Source organism: Capsella rubella, unplaced genomic scaffold (assembly GCF_000375325.1).
Source record: "Capsella rubella cultivar Monte Gargano unplaced genomic scaffold, Caprub1_0 scaffold_4, whole genome shotgun sequence".
NCBI lineage: Eukaryota > Viridiplantae > Streptophyta > Magnoliopsida > Brassicales > Brassicaceae > Capsella > Capsella rubella.
Genome location: NW_006238920.1, coordinates 13,444,532 through 13,463,135, shown reverse-complemented (window position 1 = coordinate 13,463,135; position 18,604 = coordinate 13,444,532). Strand labels below are relative to the sequence as shown.

The 18,604-nt window shown below is 33.7% G+C and overlaps 5 protein-coding genes across 6 annotated transcripts in view; all 5 read right to left on the bottom strand.

Moving 5' to 3' along the window:
- Positions 1–1,409: 1,409 nt before the first annotated feature.
- On the bottom strand, positions 1,410–4,058 carry LOC17889942. 2 transcript variants are annotated; one of them, XM_023785065.1, is made up of 7 exons: positions 3,906–4,058; positions 3,712–3,798; positions 3,431–3,631; positions 2,738–2,899; positions 2,566–2,619; positions 2,155–2,355; positions 1,410–1,781 (listed from the first exon to the last, which is right to left on the bottom strand). In XM_023785065.1, the coding sequence occupies exons 1-7, from the start codon at positions 4,056–4,058 to the stop codon at positions 1,410–1,412; spliced, it is 1,230 nt and encodes a 409-aa protein (XP_023640833.1). The 2 variants fall into 2 exon arrangements, with proteins under 2 accessions (XP_023640833.1, XP_023640834.1); XM_023785066.1 differs by having other exon boundaries at positions 1,410–1,779; positions 2,192–2,355.
- Positions 4,059–5,012: 954 nt separating this feature from the next.
- On the bottom strand, positions 5,013–7,127 carry LOC17887888. Its single transcript, XM_006294274.2, has 7 exons — positions 6,884–7,127; positions 6,718–6,804; positions 6,417–6,638; positions 6,163–6,324; positions 6,004–6,057; positions 5,673–5,825; positions 5,013–5,485 (listed from the first exon to the last, which is right to left on the bottom strand). The coding sequence occupies exons 1-7, from the start codon at positions 7,034–7,036 to the stop codon at positions 5,108–5,110; spliced, it is 1,209 nt and encodes a 402-aa protein (XP_006294336.1). The 5' UTR covers positions 7,037–7,127; the 3' UTR covers positions 5,013–5,107.
- Positions 7,128–8,886: 1,759 nt separating this feature from the next.
- LOC17888328 lies at positions 8,887–10,867 on the bottom strand. The gene is made up of 2 exons (XM_006293896.2): positions 10,701–10,867; positions 8,887–10,581 (listed from the first exon to the last, which is right to left on the bottom strand). Exons 1-2 carry the CDS (start codon positions 10,792–10,794, stop codon positions 9,044–9,046), a joined length of 1,632 nt encoding a protein of 543 aa, XP_006293958.1. The 5' UTR covers positions 10,795–10,867; the 3' UTR covers positions 8,887–9,043.
- Positions 10,868–13,347: 2,480 nt separating this feature from the next.
- On the bottom strand, positions 13,348–15,366 carry LOC17889769. Its single transcript, XM_006293477.2, has 7 exons — positions 15,241–15,366; positions 15,046–15,132; positions 14,717–14,944; positions 14,455–14,616; positions 14,309–14,362; positions 13,961–14,107; positions 13,348–13,831 (listed from the first exon to the last, which is right to left on the bottom strand). Exons 1-7 carry the CDS (start codon positions 15,364–15,366, stop codon positions 13,451–13,453), a joined length of 1,185 nt encoding a protein of 394 aa, XP_006293539.1. The 3' UTR covers positions 13,348–13,450.
- A 1,107-nt stretch (positions 15,367–16,473) lies between these two features.
- LOC17888703 overlaps positions 16,474–18,604 on the bottom strand; it is a 2,640-nt gene continuing 509 nt past the window's right edge. Inside the window, exons 2-7 of the mRNA XM_006293289.2 lie at positions 18,448–18,534; positions 18,079–18,345; positions 17,804–17,968; positions 17,672–17,725; positions 17,416–17,562; positions 16,474–17,131 (exon numbers count right to left, since the gene is read on the bottom strand). Coding sequence (XP_006293351.2) covers positions 16,751–17,131; positions 17,416–17,562; positions 17,672–17,725; positions 17,804–17,968; positions 18,079–18,345; positions 18,448–18,534 — 1,101 coding nt within the window. The 3' untranslated portion in view covers positions 16,474–16,750. The remainder of the gene's footprint in view (positions 17,132–17,415; positions 17,563–17,671; positions 17,726–17,803; positions 17,969–18,078; positions 18,346–18,447; positions 18,535–18,604) is intronic.

Here is an 18,604-nt window from a genome sequence, read left to right as displayed (position 1 = left end):
TACCGGTAACATATGATTTACATAGTTAATAGTACTAACATATGAATAACTATAAATAATTTAACTATATAACTATGAAGTTATCAAATAACTTATAATGTATAGCGATAACATACAATTTACATGATACGCTATTTTTACAAATATCAGTTTATTTATTTTTTGTTAAAATCGAATTAGGGGTAAAAATGTAATTTCGGTAGGGATGAGGAGAGAGATCTAATTTTAAAATTATCACTCCTTTACTTTTTGTTTTCAGATCTTTTGAGTACCAATTTTTAACAAGCCAAAAAAAATATTACATATAATTATTTTATACATGTCAGTAAAAGTATCAAATGAAAAGGTTGATCATTATATTTCAAAAATATTATTTTAGGTCTGCCTTCTAAAGATTACTTTTTAAAAAATATAGAAAGAGAGACTATTTTATCTATTCATCCCTGAAGAACATAGTATATAAGGTAATCAATACAAATAAACCAAAATATTAAGAGTCAATAAATATAGATAAATTAGTCGTGTCAAAATAGACTGTCCACGTTGCAAAAATAATAGAAAATATAAGTAAACTTAAACTTATAAAAGATTTCCAAAGTGTAGTTTAGTGTTCATTAACAGAAAAAAACTATTAAAAGATAAATTTTGTAAATTTAGGTCTAATTTATAAATTAATTAAATAGTAGTATATAATATTAACTATATGTACTAAATAACATTACATATAATTAGATATGTCAGTCAGAATATCAAATGAAAAAGGTTGATAAATATGTTTTAGAACTATTATTGTTTTAAAAAATTAACAATATAACTTGCCATCATCTTAAATTGATTTTATCTTAGGATATTATATAGTACTAACATTTCAACCAAAAAAATTATATAGTACATCATATTTGGAAAACTGTGAAAATAAAATCGTATTAAAATATTAAATTAATATATATACACACAAAAATGAGATTTCTCATACAAAATTTATATGTACACACAAAAAATACGATCTATCTAGTAGAGTATTTAGTAAAATTTGAAAACAAACTATGTTTTACATAATCATCTAAACAAAGTTTTTACAAAGAACAAAAAAAATGTCGTCATAATCAAACATGGTTAAAGAAAAGACAGTCTCAGTTTCTTGTTGTTAAAAGGATTGGAAGTCAGAAATTCCAATATTGAAGGTTTGAACGAACATTAGGGGCAGACAAAAGCAATTGACAATATAAATATAAGCTGAAGATTATATCAAACTTCCATATTCATATTCATAGTTTTTTTTTCTTTCTTTCATTTCTTTATTCAAACATACATTTTATTTATTTATATTACAGCCATTTGAAGTCGTAGAGGCTTTTAACACATATCGGTATATATATCAAGGACAGTTTTTTTTTTTGGTAAAAATATCAAGGACAGTTACCGTTTCGACCAGGACCACCAAAGTAGAAATGATTCCCAAAGCTTGTTCCACCATTTCCTGGCTTAACATTGTAACAGTTACCATGAGCTGCCCAAGGGCTAAGTCTTTGTGGTTCCCTGAGAGTATTGGCTCCGTCAACTGTCATAATATTCCTGAAATAGCTTGCTTTCTTAAACCCTTCATCAGCAAAATGTCCACTTCCCATATCTGTGTCGGTGTGTCTCCCACCGGTCATCATGTTTACGATTTCACCTCCCCATTGAACTCTTTTTGCTTCGTTTCTTAGAGAATTAAACAACGAGCCAGGCCAGTACCCAACAAGCTCGTCACGGATCATTAGCCACCAATTGTCGCCGCTCTGAATAAATCAGAAGTCCATTTTGTGTTTAGAAACAGTTCTAATTAACTTGAGAGTCAACTCAAGTTACCTAGCTCTAATATATTCCCCAAGGTAAGCAGTGGTGGGGGATATAATTTGAACATATTATATAGTTGATAATAACGAAAAATAGTAAGAGTCAAGTAAATAAAATAAAAAATAAAAAAATAAAAAAATAAAGATAACGAAAAAATATATTAGATAAAAAAAAATTAAAAGGTGACAAAAAAAAAAGAAACAAAAATTAAACTGGGGACTAGTAAAGGATTTTAGTTACCATAATTTTTTCAGTTTATAGATTTTTCTTTTTTGAAAGAGATAATAGATTCAAAAATATAAATAAATAATTGACTTTTCCTTTGGGTACTAAAGAATTACTACGTCGGTACGTACCTTCCAAATAAGCATGGGGAAGGCTGTATTGACCTCCGTCGTAATTTGACATGGGAGATAAGGATCCTCCTACAGTGATACGATTGCTCCTCTGAACAAAACCTGAGCAGGCGTGGTTGTAACACCCAGATGACTCTGACCCTGGTTGATATCCATTTGCCTAAATATGCGGATACTAAAGGAACTTAGTAATTCATAGTTTACAACAAACATTATTCTGAATTTTGATTCGTAAATTTTCAAATAGAAAGAGAAACTTTTCTATTCTATCAATATCATACACTATGACAAAAGAACAGCAGCGTTTTTTTGTCACAATATTGAGGCTAAAAAGGAAACCATTAGAATTGAAAAATGGAAACTTACGTACAGTCCAGTAAACAAATAATCTAAGATTATTATCACCGTACATCCCTGGATAAACCTATATATATATATATATATAAAGTAGGGCAAATGAAGATTGTGTCAATATATTGGCATTGCGAATGATGAACAAGATGTAAATAAATTAGGGTTGAAGGACCAAAAGCATAGAAGACCTGCCAACCAGCTTCAATGGTGTTAAGACCATCGTCAGAGTCAGACCACAGCCAAGTCTGAGCCAAGCTTAATTCTGAGGGAACTTCAACTTCTGGTCTCCACATATTCACTGCAAACTGTGTCCCGTAAAACCTTCCGTCCCCCGAATCCATGATCGCATGCTAAACCGGCTCAAAGAAAATAAGAAAAATGTATATTAAGCTTACATGCAGAGGCGTATGCACTAATTAAGGTTTAAGGATTAGTAGGTGGCAGCTGCTTTTCAGGACTCCACTATAGTTTTCTTCAAACCCAAGTTAATGCCAAGAAAGCATGTTTCATCTCAAAAGTTATTTCTCTTACGACATATTACTATTCCAAAGTTATGCGACTCTATTAATAATTTAATATCAATTATGTATGTCTAATGAGGCTATCAGATTTATTATTATATTGATCTTAGATTTTTCGGATTTCTATTTTTTTTCCTACAAGTTTTTTTTTTAAATTATACAACTATAATTGAGTGCATTAGAAGCATATGTTACATGTATTTCCAAAATTAACAATACAAATCTTAAAAATAGAATATGATGCGCTTATACTGTATTATTTTAATAATGACAATAAGTTAAGTTTACTGTGTAAAATTATATGTGGTTCCACCATGGCCACAAAAGAGAGTAATTAAACGAGGACAATGCATAAAGTACCTCATGGCCTCCAGGGGTGCTTTGATGAGTCTTTTTCCCAAAACTCTCAATGGTTTTCGCTCGTAAGATTTCTTCTCTCGTTGTTCTTCTTATAGCAACAGTGTTTTGCGGACACTCTCCATTCTGGTGCCACACCTGAGTTATAGCCTTTGCATCTTTCTTGGTGTAATGATCACCTTTTGGGATAAAACTCGGTCTCATCTACGTGCATAAAACTTCCCGCTTCAACATGATCATGCATAAGAGAAAAAGAGAGAGACCATATATAAACGAATTTAAACCTGGATTGTGTGGTTTTTAAGCAAAGGATGATCCAAAGCTGGTTGAGTAGTAATTGGAACACAATCTATTATATCTCCATCTCCACTCTGCATGTTAAATAAAAAATAATAACACCAAGAAAGAGTCCCTAAAATGTTTTGTCCGCAAATTCCAAAAGCATAGAGTTATATGCATGTGGAAATGTATAAAACACCTTAATGGATTTAAGAGCCGGTTTGTTCAGTCGCTTCAAAAGTTTTTGTACTTGGATTTCCCGTTGATCAGGGAGATCTTTTCCATAGACGCAAGGAGATATTATCACCGCTATCACCATCAGAGATGCTGCGAATCCGGCCATTCCTATCATGGTTTAGCAAAACTTTTAGATGCTATTCTTTAATTTTAATATTATTTTTGATCAACTACACTTTGGAATTTATAGAAGCATATTGCTCATATATTCTATAAATTAAGAAACTAGTGCTTAAAGACATTAGCATCTTGTCATCAATTTGTAAGTGGTTACCACAGTAACAACACAATGGAAATTAGAGAAAATTGATCCAAGACTTAAACATCACCCAATATTGTGATGAAACGCATTACTATGGAAACTAAGATAACTTCGAGTGCATCATATTTTATAAATTAAGAAATCAGTGCGTAAAGACCTTATCATCTTCGAGTCCCTAGTATGTCAATTTATCAGAGCGTGTAATTTGGGGTAGAAAATTGACATTATCAACTTTTTTAGTGCGATAAACTTCTTTGGATATCTAAGTACTAGGTGATTAATCAAGTTTTAGCAATAAAAACTTAAATGATGAAAACCGAATTATAATGGACTCACGTTGATCGGTGGTTTGAACACAATATTTATTTCTTCCATATGTTTCAGTAATCTGATATATCTTAACAAATAATCTATTGTTCTTCTTCTGATGGGAATAGTATCCTCAAGACATTCACCTCTCGTCCCGCCACAATCGGCAGATAATAGATAAGTAAACTTAAATTTATAAAAGATTTCAAAATATAGTTTAGTAGTAGTGTACAGTACTAAAGAATACTTACTCATTAATTTTAATTTTATAAAATAAAAACTAGAGAAAATATTTTGAGATATAGAGGAGCTTCATAAATTAGATATAACTATATAGAATAATAAATTTTATTTATTAGTCCCTAGTTTAAGATATCTATCACATATTAATATCAATGAGGTGGATTTTTTTTAATAATCAGATTACATAATCAGATTACAGAGATGTGGAAAGTGAAAAGCTTACAGACAAATAGTATCAAGGTAAATTAACTACGATTTTTTTTACAATACACGTTCTTATTCAAATACAGAGAGACATACGTAGATATGTAAATTTTTGGAAAGCTTTCAATACACGACAAAGATCCAAATCAAGGGCATTTGTCGTTACGACCAGGACCACCAAAGAAGAAATTAACTCCCCAGGGCGTTCCACCATCTCCTGGCTTAAGGTTGTAACAGGCATCATGACCAGTTATGGGTTTAAGTGGTCCTTGGGGTTCTTTCAGAGTATTGGCTTCGTCATATATCATAAGATTCCTGAAATAGCTTGCTTTCTTGAACCCTTCTTCTGCAAAATGTCCGCTTCCCATCTCTGTGGTCGTGTGTTTCCCATCTGTCATCCTATTAACGATTTCTCCGCCCCACTGAACTACCGTGGCTCCATCTTTTAGAGAAGTGAACAAGTCGTCAGACCAGTACCCGACGAACTCTTCACCAATCTTTAGCCACCAGTTTTTCCCGTCGTACTATATAATCGAATCCATTTTGGGTTCAGATGCATATATAATAACATAGGGATCGGAATATATAACCCTTATCATTTTATATGTTAACTCATGTTAATATATGGGGTTAACAATTTTTTCATGCAAAACAAAACCATCCGAAAGATATATATCTTCAGTCCATCATAGTAGTTGTTAAGATTAGTACCTTCCTTATATGCATGGAGAGCTCTTGTTGTTCTCCGTCGTATTGCGACACGGGGTTTAATGATCCACCTACAGTGAAACGATTGCTCACTTGAACAAAACCAAGATCTGGGCAATCCAGATTGTAGCACAGTTTTCCTTGGTATCCATTGTTCTAGAACACCAAAAAAAAAAAGACTAATAAATCAGGTACCAAAGTTAAATATGGCCATAGTGGTAATATAATTAATATACTCTGTGTTTTCAGATTGTGAACCGTCTACATTTCTCAAATGATTAGCTTAATATAATTAGGGTTACGTATAATTTAATGGAAATGGGAACTTAATTACCGTCCAGAAAACGAATAATCTAGTATTACTATCACCGTATATTATTTCAGAAACCTACAAAATACAAATAATGGCAAATAAAGATAGTGTCAATTAAGATTTTCTGCATGAGAGGAAAGTTTTATTAAGAATGGAGGACTAGATTAATTAAGACATGACCTGCCAACCAGCTTCAATACTGTTAAGTTGAGGGCCATTTCCAGACAAAAGCCAAGTCTGAGCCAGGCTGAACTCATTTGAAATTTGAACTTTTGGGTTCCAGATATTTATTGTAAATTCTGTTCCGTAAAACTTTCCCGTCCTTAGATCCATGACTGCATACTACACCGGCTCCAGAAAAGGGGAAAATGTGAATTACGACACATGACAGTACCTACTTAATTCATACAAAGGACAATTCAAAAGAGTTGTACCTCATGGCCTATATTTGGACTTTTATATTCAGCAATGCGTCGATGATTTTTTCTCCTGAAACTCTCAAAATATTTTGCTCCTAATATATCTTCTTTCTTTGTTCTCCTTATAGGAACAGTGTTTTCCGGACAATCTCCATCCTTGTGCCACACCTGAATTATAGCCTTTTGTTTTTTCTTGTTGTTCTTATATTCATCTTCCGTGACAAAACTCGGTCTCATCTGCGTGCACAAAATTATCGTTTCAACATGATCATGCATATATATATAAACAAAAGAGATATCGTAAATGAAGACAAACCTGTATGGTATGGTTTTTAAGTAGAGGATGATCCAAAGCTGGTTGACAAGTTATAGGAACACAATCTATTATATCTCCATCTTCACTCTGTAAGAAAGATTAGGGCAAAAAGTTCAATATTCAAAGCATGGAGTTTATGCAAATTACACTTGTATGAGATTTATACCTTAATGGATTTAAGAGCAGGTTTGTTGAGGCGTTTCAAAAGTCTTTGTACGTTAATTTCCTGGTGATCCGAGAACTCTTCTCCATGAAGACAAGGAGAGGTTATTACCGTTATCATCATTAGAGCTACCGCGAAAGCGCCCACTCCCATCATGGTTAGTTATGTAAAATACTACGTATACTCTTTGGGATTTAATTTTTGTTTGATTTTTTTTTTTTCAATCAACTACTGCGCTAACAATTGGAATTTATAGGAGCAGATCGCTCATATATTCTGTATAAATTAAGAAATAAAGTAAAATCATTAGACTAGAGGTTATAATGAAGACTGACTGACTTATGACATAAACATCACCTGTCACAACTCCCCTCATGACTTAAATATTTTTATGAAAATTGACTCATGACTTAAGCATCATCACAACTAATCAATGGAAAAATTGGCTCAAGAGTTTCATCATTTCAAGGCTTAGTTTAGCTTCATCAGAGCAAGCAAATTTCTCTTGTTATACTAAGGCTTAATTAGCTTCATGTTGTCAATTCATTTCCTTTCATGTGCATATGTCGTCATAATTAACCTATATATGGACGTGTGTATGTATAAATTCTATTTCCACAATTCTTATTCTCAAATTATGGCTACTAATCTTTCTAAAATCAAGAATATTCGTTGTGAGGATAACTTCAATTTGGAGAGCTATCTCATGTAACGCTCCAGCAAAGCTAGGGTTTAATTACATTGTCGTAAACTCATAGATTTCTAGTAAGAATATATTTTCTTGTATGTTAACAAAAATACTCTTTCATGATATTTTAGAAAAACAACTCCCTCTGTACAGTTTAGCAATTAATATAACCAGAATTTTTTTTGATTAACTCAAGTTAACCGGAGTATGTAGTTGGATTTTAAATACTCGTTTACCGAGTCTATCTCAACGACCATAAAGAGTCAAGTTTGATATATATGTTTAAGAAAATGACCACTGCATTGTAAGCAACACGTTAAGTGGAAGTCGTTAAAATGCGTGTGAACGATTTCAGAAAAACGAACGAAGAAGATTCAAAACATCATCTCAAAACATCAACGCGTCATTTGGGAAAGAAAATTATTCGGGTGACTTGAGTCAAGCAAGAGCGGGCTCAATTACATCAAAATTTGTTGGAACTTTTATTCTAAGCATTACCGAGATATCTTTCTCAATTATTTATAATTACTTTAATATTTAAAATTAAAATTTTAACTCTAAAAGTTCAAGTTGTCGTTTAAAAAATAATAGAAATTAACAGTTCCAACAAATTTTGCTTTTGTTTTTTTAAAATGATACAATCTTATATTTATTATCTATATATTCACAAAATGTTAACTGAATCAAACTAATAGATTAAGTAATTAGGTTTATTTTTCACACAATTCTTTGAGACTCTTTTTTATTACGTGTTATTTGTTTTATCAACTAAATGGTCAAATTTTAATTGGGGAGCTAGCTAGCAAAGTATACGTTCCTAGCTTGTACAAGAGCTTGGGCCTTTACATAGAAACTAAATAATACAATTATGGTACTGTTTTTGCTTACTTTGGATGGTCCAGGACTCCAGGGATATAGGCTTAGTAACGAATTCCTTAGTAACAACTAAAATTAAGTGACTTGGGCTTAGAGGGGGGGCGCTTAATTAGAGTTGGTGGTTACCCGCCTAGTGTATTCAATGTCGCCACAACAAATTTCGATGGGTACGTTAACAGAAATTTATATACTATGTGGAAATATATATGGATGATCAAGCGATAAGCATTGAAGAAATTAAATCTAAAGTTGATTACCAGTTGCATTGCATTTTATATTTTTAATCATTTACATAGGTTTTTAATCATTGTGTTAATTTAATAAATAAACTAAATTAGGTTTTAGGTTTATATCTGGATTTTTAATTTAGCGTTTTTGTTAAACTTCAAAAGATAAACGAAATAAATAATTTACAAGTAAAGAGACGAGACAACAACTCAAGTGAACCATTTTTAACAGGTGATATTTTTTATTATTTATGTGGAAAATAAAGCATGGCGGGACATTAAGAACTTAAACATGGTAAATTAACAATGAAACATAAATAGGAATAATGAAAAAAATTAATGGATTCACAAAACAAAACAGAGAGATTCAATTCAGTCTTCATCACCTAACCAACTCCGCTTCAGCTTTGGACCAGTAGGTCCTTCCTCTCCGAAAACCTCATTAGGCAATCCTTTAATCGCACTCCTAAACACGTTCTTTAGACTCTCCCCAACCATAATCTTCTCCACACCCCTAATCTCATCTTCATGACCATAATCAATCTTTGGTCCCCAATGTCTCAAATAGTTCAACCAAGCCGGCTCCTCCACTTCCTCTCCTCTCATGTACTCAGCTGCGATAACCCTGAATCTAACCGCTGTATCAATCACTTTCTCACTCTTTCCTGTATCGTTCCTAATCCCCACATTGTCTTTGCCTTGCAACACAAGTCCCGGTTTCGAGTACATTGCGTGTCCATTCAAAGAAGCATAAGCTACCGGTTTGTTCCCTCTGCCTTGAAACTCGATCTCTGGAGCATCGATCCAGCTTCCTCGACTGTGTTGCGACAGATACATCCGTTGTAGCTTGCCGCTAAAGTTACTTATTCGGAGAGTGAAATGTTCCCAGTCTCCAATGTGTTCGCCGATTCTTCCCAACGGGATTGTAGCGGCCTTGAGCTTGGCCCGTGATGGGCCATTGAATGGATAAAACATCCACACAGCTACGTCTGTGAAGGTTCCACCGAAAACGGGTTTAACATGCAGATACACTTCCATGCTCTGTAAATCACCACCTTGGACTCGTTTTTTTGCGTCAGGAGCAACAGGTAGGTCTAACCAATATAGACCGTCGTTGGATTCACCTTGGGGAAGGTTTGAACCGTTTGGTTCGACTGGAACTGGGTTTGATTCATCACCTTTCTTGTAAAGCAAGGCACCGTTGCTGAAGAACCAGTTGACAGACGATGGGAGGTACTTCTCATCCTTGTGGAAGTAGATCCAAGGGGCGTAAGCTTGAAACAGAGCATCCACCTGGAGCTTGCTTGGCATACAAGAAAAATCGAACTTATTGTTTTTCAGACAGGGTAAAGTAGGATTCGAAGAGTTTGCAAAGAACGTGCCAACAGAGACTCCAGAGGCTTGTGTTCCTCTGTTAACAGGTCTAGAACTTGAAACGCTAAACCCATTAGTTTCCCATATCTGAGCGTCAGACTCGGCTGTATCAGTCAGGTCGGAACGAACACAACGGATCTTGTCCAGAGGAGGTTTTTCATCCGAGGTTGTCACGATTAGACCCACTGCATTGTAACCAGCAGGAGGTAGAGGCTGCCAAACGTATCCAGTTTCATTCCCGTTGTTCTCTACCTTTGTAGATTTGCCGCTCCAAAGAAGAAGATAATCCACCGGCGGTCTTAAAGAGTCGCCCGAGAGGTCTTTTCCGACAAGCGCCCATCCGAAAAGCTTGCGGTTATTAGGTTGAGCGTAGAAGCCGAGAATTGAAAAGCCTTCAGGTACTGAAGATGGCTCAAAGAAAGTGGCTCCGAGATTATCTGGTCCTCCTTCGTATACAGTCCATACTTTATTAAACGTTTCTACTTGGCAAACTTCAAGACCTCCCAAATCTATTCTCCCTTTCGCAAATCCTTCACCTGAAAAATCAAAACAAAACTCTATAAACAGAGCAAAAGCAGAGCTAAAAACAGAGCTGAGAAACAGGACGAACAATAAAGTAAAAAAAATCAAAAAATCAAAAAATCAAAACATGAACCTGAAGGCCAAGATGGTAACGGAGAAGGGAGACTGAATGTGGAATCAATCGGTAAAGATGGAGATGAACTTAGAGCAGATGACCTGTTACCCATTTTTGAGATTCAAGAATCCAAAATCGAAGTCCAATAAATGTCTGTGTGATTTGTGTGTGTTGTGTGGTAAAGATAGAAGTAAAAGGAACTGGGGACAGAATCAATAATGTTGGGTCGAGTTAGATCAACCACACACATACACAAAACTTCAAAGATTTGGTCTTATCAACTCAGCACATGTCAGGTATTTATTGTGAAACGAAAAAGTCATCGCAAATCACTGTTAGAGTTGTTTGGCCTTTGGTTCGAATCAACATAGTTTGTTATAGAATTTGAGTAATGTTTTGCACGTTTAATTATTACGTATGTTACTTCTCTTTGGACCTTTTGTATTTGTCCTGCTGACTGTTTGTCATGAATAAATAACATCATGGCAAAACACATTGTGTTAATAATAAACATTGAGTTAAGCTCTACAATTGTAATTTATGTACATGTGTTTTTTATATTTACACATTACGTTACCGGAAAATTATATGTTCTTTTATCATTCTAAAATTTCTAATTGAGACATAATTTATCAATATTTAGAACAAGTAATCCCCTATATAGTAAAAGAGGAGTACACTTTTTTTTCAAAAAAAAAAAGATAAAATTACCAAAAAAACATAATCCTAACCTTCATTCTTCATTGTCATTAAGGGTAAACCGGTAACTAACGCAGTTTCGGGTCGGGTCAATTTCGATATTGTAACCTGGTTTTGGCAATCGGATATTGCGCAGTTTCCTTCTTAATTTGCGGGTAATTAAATCCGACCCAATTGAAAATAAATAAGATTTCTGATCCAAAGCTAGCCCACCTATTCTTTTCTGGCTCTGACAAAATAATTTTAGGCCCAAGTCGGCCTGGCTAATTCTTATTATTCCCGACGCATAAAGCAAAATTTAATATGCAGTTGTTTTTTGAAAAACGTGTTAGAAAAGAAAAACACGTTTCATATCCGAGAGTACACTTTGGTCGGTGGAGTACACTTTCCTATCCGAGAGTTGTTGAAAATTTTATGTCGTAGCCAGTCTTTCTAAATGGACTTCGTGAATACAAAGGGCTTCATATTATTGCTTAAAAGTATCCAGCAAACTTTAGAACTCAATGTATTAAGTTTATTTCAATTTCGTACACCACGTCCAAGTTTAGATGTAGCACAAATTTTATTGAAATTTGGACCGTAATTTAGAAAGGTCCACTAATTAACACACAAACTAAAAAAAACCATCAGTAACTTCTATAAATCAAATTACAAAGGAAAATTAAAAAAAAAGTATATAATAATTTAGGAAGTCTTACTTTTAGTTTGGTTATAAGTAGAAAGTATTAACTTTTAAACACTAAAATATAGTGCATGTAAAGTAAATATGGTTTTCATTTACTATATGATTCACAAACCACATATTAACACAACCCACTCACATTTTTAATATACAGCAAATATCTAATACCCCGTTTAATACCGCGATACAGCAACACGGTTTACGTTATATAACAAAATCAAACAGAGACATTTCCCCCGTGCTGTAGCGCAGGTCAAAATCTAGATTATTTTAAAAAGTGGTATATGAAAAGGGGTAATTTTGAAATTCTCCTTTAAAATATTCAAATATAAAAAAATATAGAATATTTAAAATATTAAAATGGGTCAGAATATTTTTGCAACGGGTTAGAACATGATACACACAACTTAAGTTTTACCATTGTAATACTAATTACATAAATTATATGAAAATTGTTCATTTTTACGTGTCTTAAAGAACATAACTAAATCAAATTTTAACATGTATTAAGTTAAAATTGTTCATTTTTACGTGTATTAAGTTTAAACTAATTTCGTAGCCCAATTACAAGTTTAAATGTTTCTTAAAATATATTATCATACTTTGTAAAATTACATAAGTCCACTAATTACTACACAAACTAAAGATTACATTAAAAAAATTTAAAAAATTCAATTACAAATGAATATTAAAAAACATTTATATATAATAATTTAGGAAGTCTTAGAGGTTATTTGGTTATAAGAAAATGTGTTAACTTTAAAACACATGAAATATAGTGCATTGAAAGTAATTGTGGTTTTAATTTAAAATATGCTTTTCAAACAACAAATTAACACAAACCACTCGAAATTGTTATTGTTTAACCGCTACTTTTAATTATGATGAGTAAATATCAGAAACCTCGGATAATACAACTCTTAGGAAACAGTTTACGTTATTTAACAAAATCAAATTGAAACATTTCCTCCGCGCTATAGCGCGGGTCAAAATCTAGTATAAGTGTATAATACAAAATCGGTAATGATAATAGTGTTAATTAGCCGTTACTAATTTTTCTCCGTCCAAACGATTCCTCAGCTTTTGAAAGAATAACATTTATTAAACGTGCAATGTTTTACATTTTGTTTTCAAATTTGATCTCAACAGCTGTGTAAATATCACGTCTTTGTCATTCTCGAATTATTTCAATTCACCATCAACAGACTATTGATATATATATATTTGATAAAACAGACTGTTGATTGAAGAAATCGAATTGATGATAGAAAGAAACATCTCTGATGACGTGGATTTTTTAATTCTTAAATGACCATCACATGTTCTTATTCAAAACAATGTATGTATGTGAAAATCTCAAAAGCTTTTGAATACACACATATACAAATCAAGGACACTTAACGTTTCGACCAGGACCGCCATAGAAGAAATGAGTACCCCAAGGAGTTCCACCATTCCCTGGCTTAACATTGTAACAGTTGTGTTTATCAGCAAAGTAGTAAAGTCCTTTTGGTTCTCTAAGAGTATTGGTTCCATCAACTATCATAAGATTCCTGAAATAGCTTGCTTTCTTAAAACCTTCGTTTGCAAAATGCCCACTTCCCATATTTGTGGTTGTGTGTCTCCCACCGGTCCTCAAGTTAATGATTTCGCCTCCCCATTCAACTCTCGTAGCTTCTCTTCCTAGAGAATTGAACAACGAGCCTGGCCAGTACCCAATAACGTCTTTTTCATTTACCCTAAGCCACCAGTTTCCTGTTTTCCGGTCCTGATTAAGAATTTACTCATTCGGGTTAGATGGAGAGGTAACTTGAGGGAAAAGGTATATCTTGCCATGGAAGTTAGGTTGAATATATGAATCTCATATTGTTGAGGTGAAATATAAGTATGTTATTACCTTCCATATAAGTATGGATAGGTTGTATTGAGCTCCACCGTAGCGTGACATGGTGGTGATCGACCCACCTACGGTGTATCGATTACTTGTCTGAATAAAACCAGAGCAGAGAAGGTTGTAGCACCCTGTTTTTCTGTATCCATCACGCTATTCCCCGGGAAAAAAAAAAACAAAATAATCAAAGTCTTAGATGTATAAATTTATAGGCCTATGCTAAAAGAAAGAAGCAAGAAAAACTAAAGTTACACTTTATAGTTCTATTCAAGATCGTGAAACTAGTTGATCGTTTGAATTTCAAATGATATAGAGTTTAATATATAAGAGTTAGCTATGCATAGAAGAGCTTACCGTCCAATAAACAAAGAATCTTGGATTATTGTCATTATATAGTTCTGGATAAACCTATAAATTAAGACAAACAAAGGTAGACTAGTTACGTGTTTAGTTTATTTGCATAAAAACATAAAAAGGATGCAGAGAAGAAGGAACCAAACCTGCCAACCAGCTTCAATGGTGTTAAGACTAGAGCCATTTCCGGAAATAACCCATGTCTGAGCCAAGCTAAACTCTTTGGGAATTTGAACAAATGGTTTCCACACATTTATTGCAACCTTTGTCCCATAAAACTTTCCGTTCCTCACACCCATCAAAGCGTACTAAAGCGAATCCAATATATATGAAAATTGTAAGCCACAAGTCAGTAACAAATAATATACATGACATGTGTTATGTGTGTGTGTATGCATGTAGTTGTACCTGGTGACCTAATGTTGGATCAAAGGTTGTAGTTCTTGGGATGCTTTGATGCGACTTTCTCCCAAAACTCGTGATGGATTTTGGTCTTAAGAGATCTTCTTTCTTTGCTCTTCTGATTGGAACAGTGTTTTTGGGACACTTTCCAGTCTTGTGCCAAACCTGAGTTATAGCCTTTGCTTCTCTCTTGGTGTACGTAGAATCACTTACCGGGTAGAAACTAGGCCTCATCTACAAGTATAAGCCTTTTTCCGTAAATATTTCATAAACAGAAAAAGTTATGTTCTAAAAGAATAAAGAGACGATAACCCAAAAAAAAAAAAAAGCCAAACCTGGATGGTATGGTTTTTAAGTAAAGGATGATCAAAAGCTGGTTGATTAGTGATAGGAACACAATCTATTACATCTCCATCTTCACTCTATAAGAACCGATTAATTAGAACGTACGTAAAAGAATACATGTCTAAAAACATTGTCATCTTGTCATGAAATTTACATATAGAATTTGTATAAGATATATAAGATACCTTAATGGATTTAAGTACTTTGATTTCCTGTTGATCGAAGGATATGTGTCCATCAACGCAAATAGCTAATATCGCTCCGATCACCATCACAAGTAGCACTACTATGAAACTGGTCATTCTCGTCATGGCTATGCAGTTCTTAGCAAAACTTTTAGATAGTACTCATTGGATTTTATAGAAGAGTAGATTGCTAATGTTTTCCTTAACCGGTCTTCTCAAACTCTAACCATATATAAACAATTTTTTCCTAGGATTATTAAGGTTAGTGCTTATTCATTGTTTGCCAAATCGTTGTCTGAAGTTTTTATAATGCTACTCCAAGTTTTTCACCCATCACATTATCTCGGACCAAAAAAAAAAAAAACTAAATTTGAATTTATAAATTTAGGACCGGTTGGTTGATCATTCTTTGGTTAACCGGCCAGATAATGTTTTGGGAAAATATAAAGTAGACATTTGACCAAACGATATATGTAAGTAATCTAACTGAATTAGTTATGATTCTTATCAGAAATTAAAATATGTAACCTAGTCTTCGACGTCATCTATAATAATTCAATCTGAGACAAGAAGAAGAATTTATAAATCGATCATCATTCTCATCAAATCATTTGTTAGTCTGTCATGAACCATTCCGTGTGAGGAGGTCACGAACTTGTAAGTGCATCAGTTCATTATTAAGTTTCGACATGAATTGCTAACTATGGTCGGTACATTCTTTTATTTGGCACCATTGAATATTTTGTTAAATGAATTATATAATTCTCTTAATATGTTTAATTGATTATACACTTTTCGATTTGAGAACTCGTCAACACGATCGAAGTCAACTCTCTTGTGGCTTCATGCCCACATTTTTCGTTGACTTTAAGAGAGGCCATGAGAAGATACATATATATATGTAATCCACATACTACAAAAAAAAGTATGAATTTAGTTTTCTTTAAACATTTTCACTATTCTAAATTGGGAATTTTAGCTGCTAACAAATAAATTAAATGCCTAAAAAAATATATTTCATTTTCTTAGTTGTGTTCTATAAAAACATACATGAAATTGTGAATATGTGACAAGAAGTCTCTAGTGAAGTGAAGTTTGTCCAATAATTCTGATAGATACTCTGTTAAAACATGACTGATGAAAGAAGATCCAAAAACAAAGAGTCCCATCTCCATGACTGATTACAGACAAAGCAGTAACACAGGTCACACTGAAAACAAAGTACCACTCATATACAAAAATAAATAAATACAAATTGATTAATTAATGTGATCATTTCATTTCAGTATACACATGGGACCATGTTCTTTAAAGAAATTTATCTTCTCTTCACCTCTCCATGGCAACAGAGACAAAACTCAAACAAAACCAAACTCTGCAGAATTTAAAATATACCATAAACCACTCTTCAAACCTGACAATTAATATACTTAAGAATGTGTATATATTTATATATGTTTTATACAATTGATTTTAGAATGATCTTCAATGTGAGTAAGTAGATCACATTTTAAGGGCAATTTGGGTTTCTCCCAGGACCACCATAGTAGAAGTAACTTCCCCAAGAGCCTCCATTACCACTTTTCACATTGTAACAGTTCTCCTGATCAGTAAAGACTTGAAGATTTTCCGGGTTTCTCAACTCGTTCGATCCATCGACTACTTGGACGTTCTTGAAGTAACCGGCTTTTCCCCAACCTTCCTCTGCAAACCGCCCACTTCCCATCTGAGTGGTTGTGTGTTGTCCTTCCTCGGACTGCGAGTTAACCACTTCACCTCCCCATTCGATCATCGATGCACTTTCTGATAAGTAAGAGAAGAGGGAAGCTGGCCAGTATCCTATTATGTATTTCTCTCCAAACTGTAACCACCAATGTCCTTCTTTTGGATCCTGACAAGAAACCAAACTAATATTTCTCAAAACAAAGCCTAACCAAAAGTGATCAGTAGCATTATTTTTACGCCAAACAAACCGTGAGTAAAAAGAAATCACTAAAATAGATTTAACCATGCAATATATATAGTATATATTAATTAAATCCTTTTTTGTATGTTTTGGTTATTATAACCAAAACCAAAACAGAGCCGAGCCTAAATGACGGAGGTTCTTGTTAGGTAGTAGTAGCATCTTACTTTTCAAAAATGGTAATAATGTGGTTTTTGTAGTTGGTTTACCTTCCAGATAAGTATGGTAATGTCATACTGAGAGTTTCCATAGTTTGATAAAGGAGAGATTGATCCACCCATTGCTATTTCCCTGTTGATTTGAACAAATCCTGAGCATAGAAGATTATAACAGCCTGTGCCTTGGTATGCATCACTCTGTTAGCACAAGGGAGAGACAAAAGAATGATTTTTAAACTTAAGTAAGTAAGCCAAAACACACAAAACAAGAAAAATCTGATTTGAATATTCAGAAACTTAAACTTACAGTCCAATAAGTGAAGAGTCTGGTGCGAGTATCACCATACAATTGTGGGCTGACCTGAAAGCACAAATCTTTGAATCAAGAACAGTTTCTTTATCAGGACAGAACAACCAAAAACCGAAAGAACAAACATACCTGCCAGCCAGCTTCAATGCTATTGAGATCAGAGTTAAAATTCCCACCCAAAACCCAAATCTGAGCCAAGCTAAACTCATTAGGCATTTCGACATTTGGTTTCCACACATTTATCTTCGCCTTAGCCCCGTAGAACACACCGTCTTCGACATACATTATCGCGTGCTTAAATCAACACCAAAAGAAGAAGATAGAGAGGAAAGAAAGGGTTAATGGACACAACAAAAATGGCCAAAACCAATTCAAAATGTGAAGAAACTATATATATATATTACCTGATGACCATTTTGTGTGAGGACATTAGGCGGCTCAGAAGATTTAGGTTTAGGGATACTTTTCTGATTCTTCATACCGTAATTCTCGACGGCACTTGCTCTGTAAAGATCTTGTTTGGTGGTTCTTCTGATGGGAACTGTGTTCTGTGGACATTTGCCATTCACATGCCAAAGCTGATTTATATCCTTAGAGTGCTGCTGATTCTTGGTTTTAGATGAAAGTTTACTCTCACTAAAAACACTTTCTGGGTTAAAACTTGGCCTCATCTATAAAAATATAAAAAACAACAACAATGTCAGAACTATTCAGAACAAAAACCACACACAACACACAAAAGAAAGTTATAAAGAGAAGAAAATTATAAAAACCTGGACAGTGTGATTAATAAGCAGAGGATGAGAAAAAGCTGGTTGGTCAGTGATTGGGACACAGTCGATTATATCACCATCTGGGCTCTGTTTTAAAAAACCCACAAAAGAAATCAGCTAAAAGAATGAAAATTTTATGGGAGTTCGTCTCTCTCTC

What these genes read in the sequence shown, in the direction of transcription:
- LOC17889942 (XM_023785065.1), bottom strand. Translation starts at nt 4,058, where the DNA reads ATGATAGGAATGGCCGGATTCGCAGCATCTCTGATGGTGATAGCGGTG. An exon ending in CGGCTCTTAAATCCATTAAG is followed by an intron (nt 3,799 to 3,905) that starts GTGTTTTATACA and finishes TTTAACATGCAG; the next exon opens with AGTGGAGATGGAGATATAAT. An exon ending in CCATTGAAGCTGGTTGGCAG is followed by an intron (nt 2,620 to 2,737) that starts GTCTTCTATGCT and finishes ATATATATATAG; the next exon opens with GTTTATCCAGGGATGTACGG.
- LOC17887888 (XM_006294274.2), bottom strand. Translation starts at nt 7,036, where the DNA reads ATGATGGGAGTGGGCGCTTTCGCGGTAGCTCTAATGATGATAACGGTA. An exon ending in TTAAAAACCATACCATACAG is followed by an intron (nt 6,639 to 6,717) that starts GTTTGTCTTCAT and finishes TTGTGCACGCAG; the next exon opens with ATGAGACCGAGTTTTGTCAC. An exon ending in GTATTGAAGCTGGTTGGCAG is followed by an intron (nt 6,058 to 6,162) that starts GTCATGTCTTAA and finishes TGTATTTTGTAG; the next exon opens with GTTTCTGAAATAATATACGG.
- LOC17888328 (XM_006293896.2), bottom strand. Translation starts at nt 10,794, where the DNA reads ATGGGTAACAGGTCATCTGCTCTAAGTTCATCTCCATCTTTACCGATT. An exon ending in GTTACCATCTTGGCCTTCAG is followed by an intron (nt 10,582 to 10,700) that starts GTTCATGTTTTG and finishes TTGATTTTTCAG; the next exon opens with GTGAAGGATTTGCGAAAGGG.
- LOC17889769 (XM_006293477.2), bottom strand. Translation starts at nt 15,366, where the DNA reads ATGACGAGAATGACCAGTTTCATAGTAGTGCTACTTGTGATGGTGATC. An exon ending in AAGTACTTAAATCCATTAAG is followed by an intron (nt 15,133 to 15,240) that starts GTATCTTATATA and finishes CGGTTCTTATAG; the next exon opens with AGTGAAGATGGAGATGTAAT. An exon ending in ATCCAACATTAGGTCACCAG is followed by an intron (nt 14,617 to 14,716) that starts GTACAACTACAT and finishes GATTCGCTTTAG; the next exon opens with TACGCTTTGATGGGTGTGAG.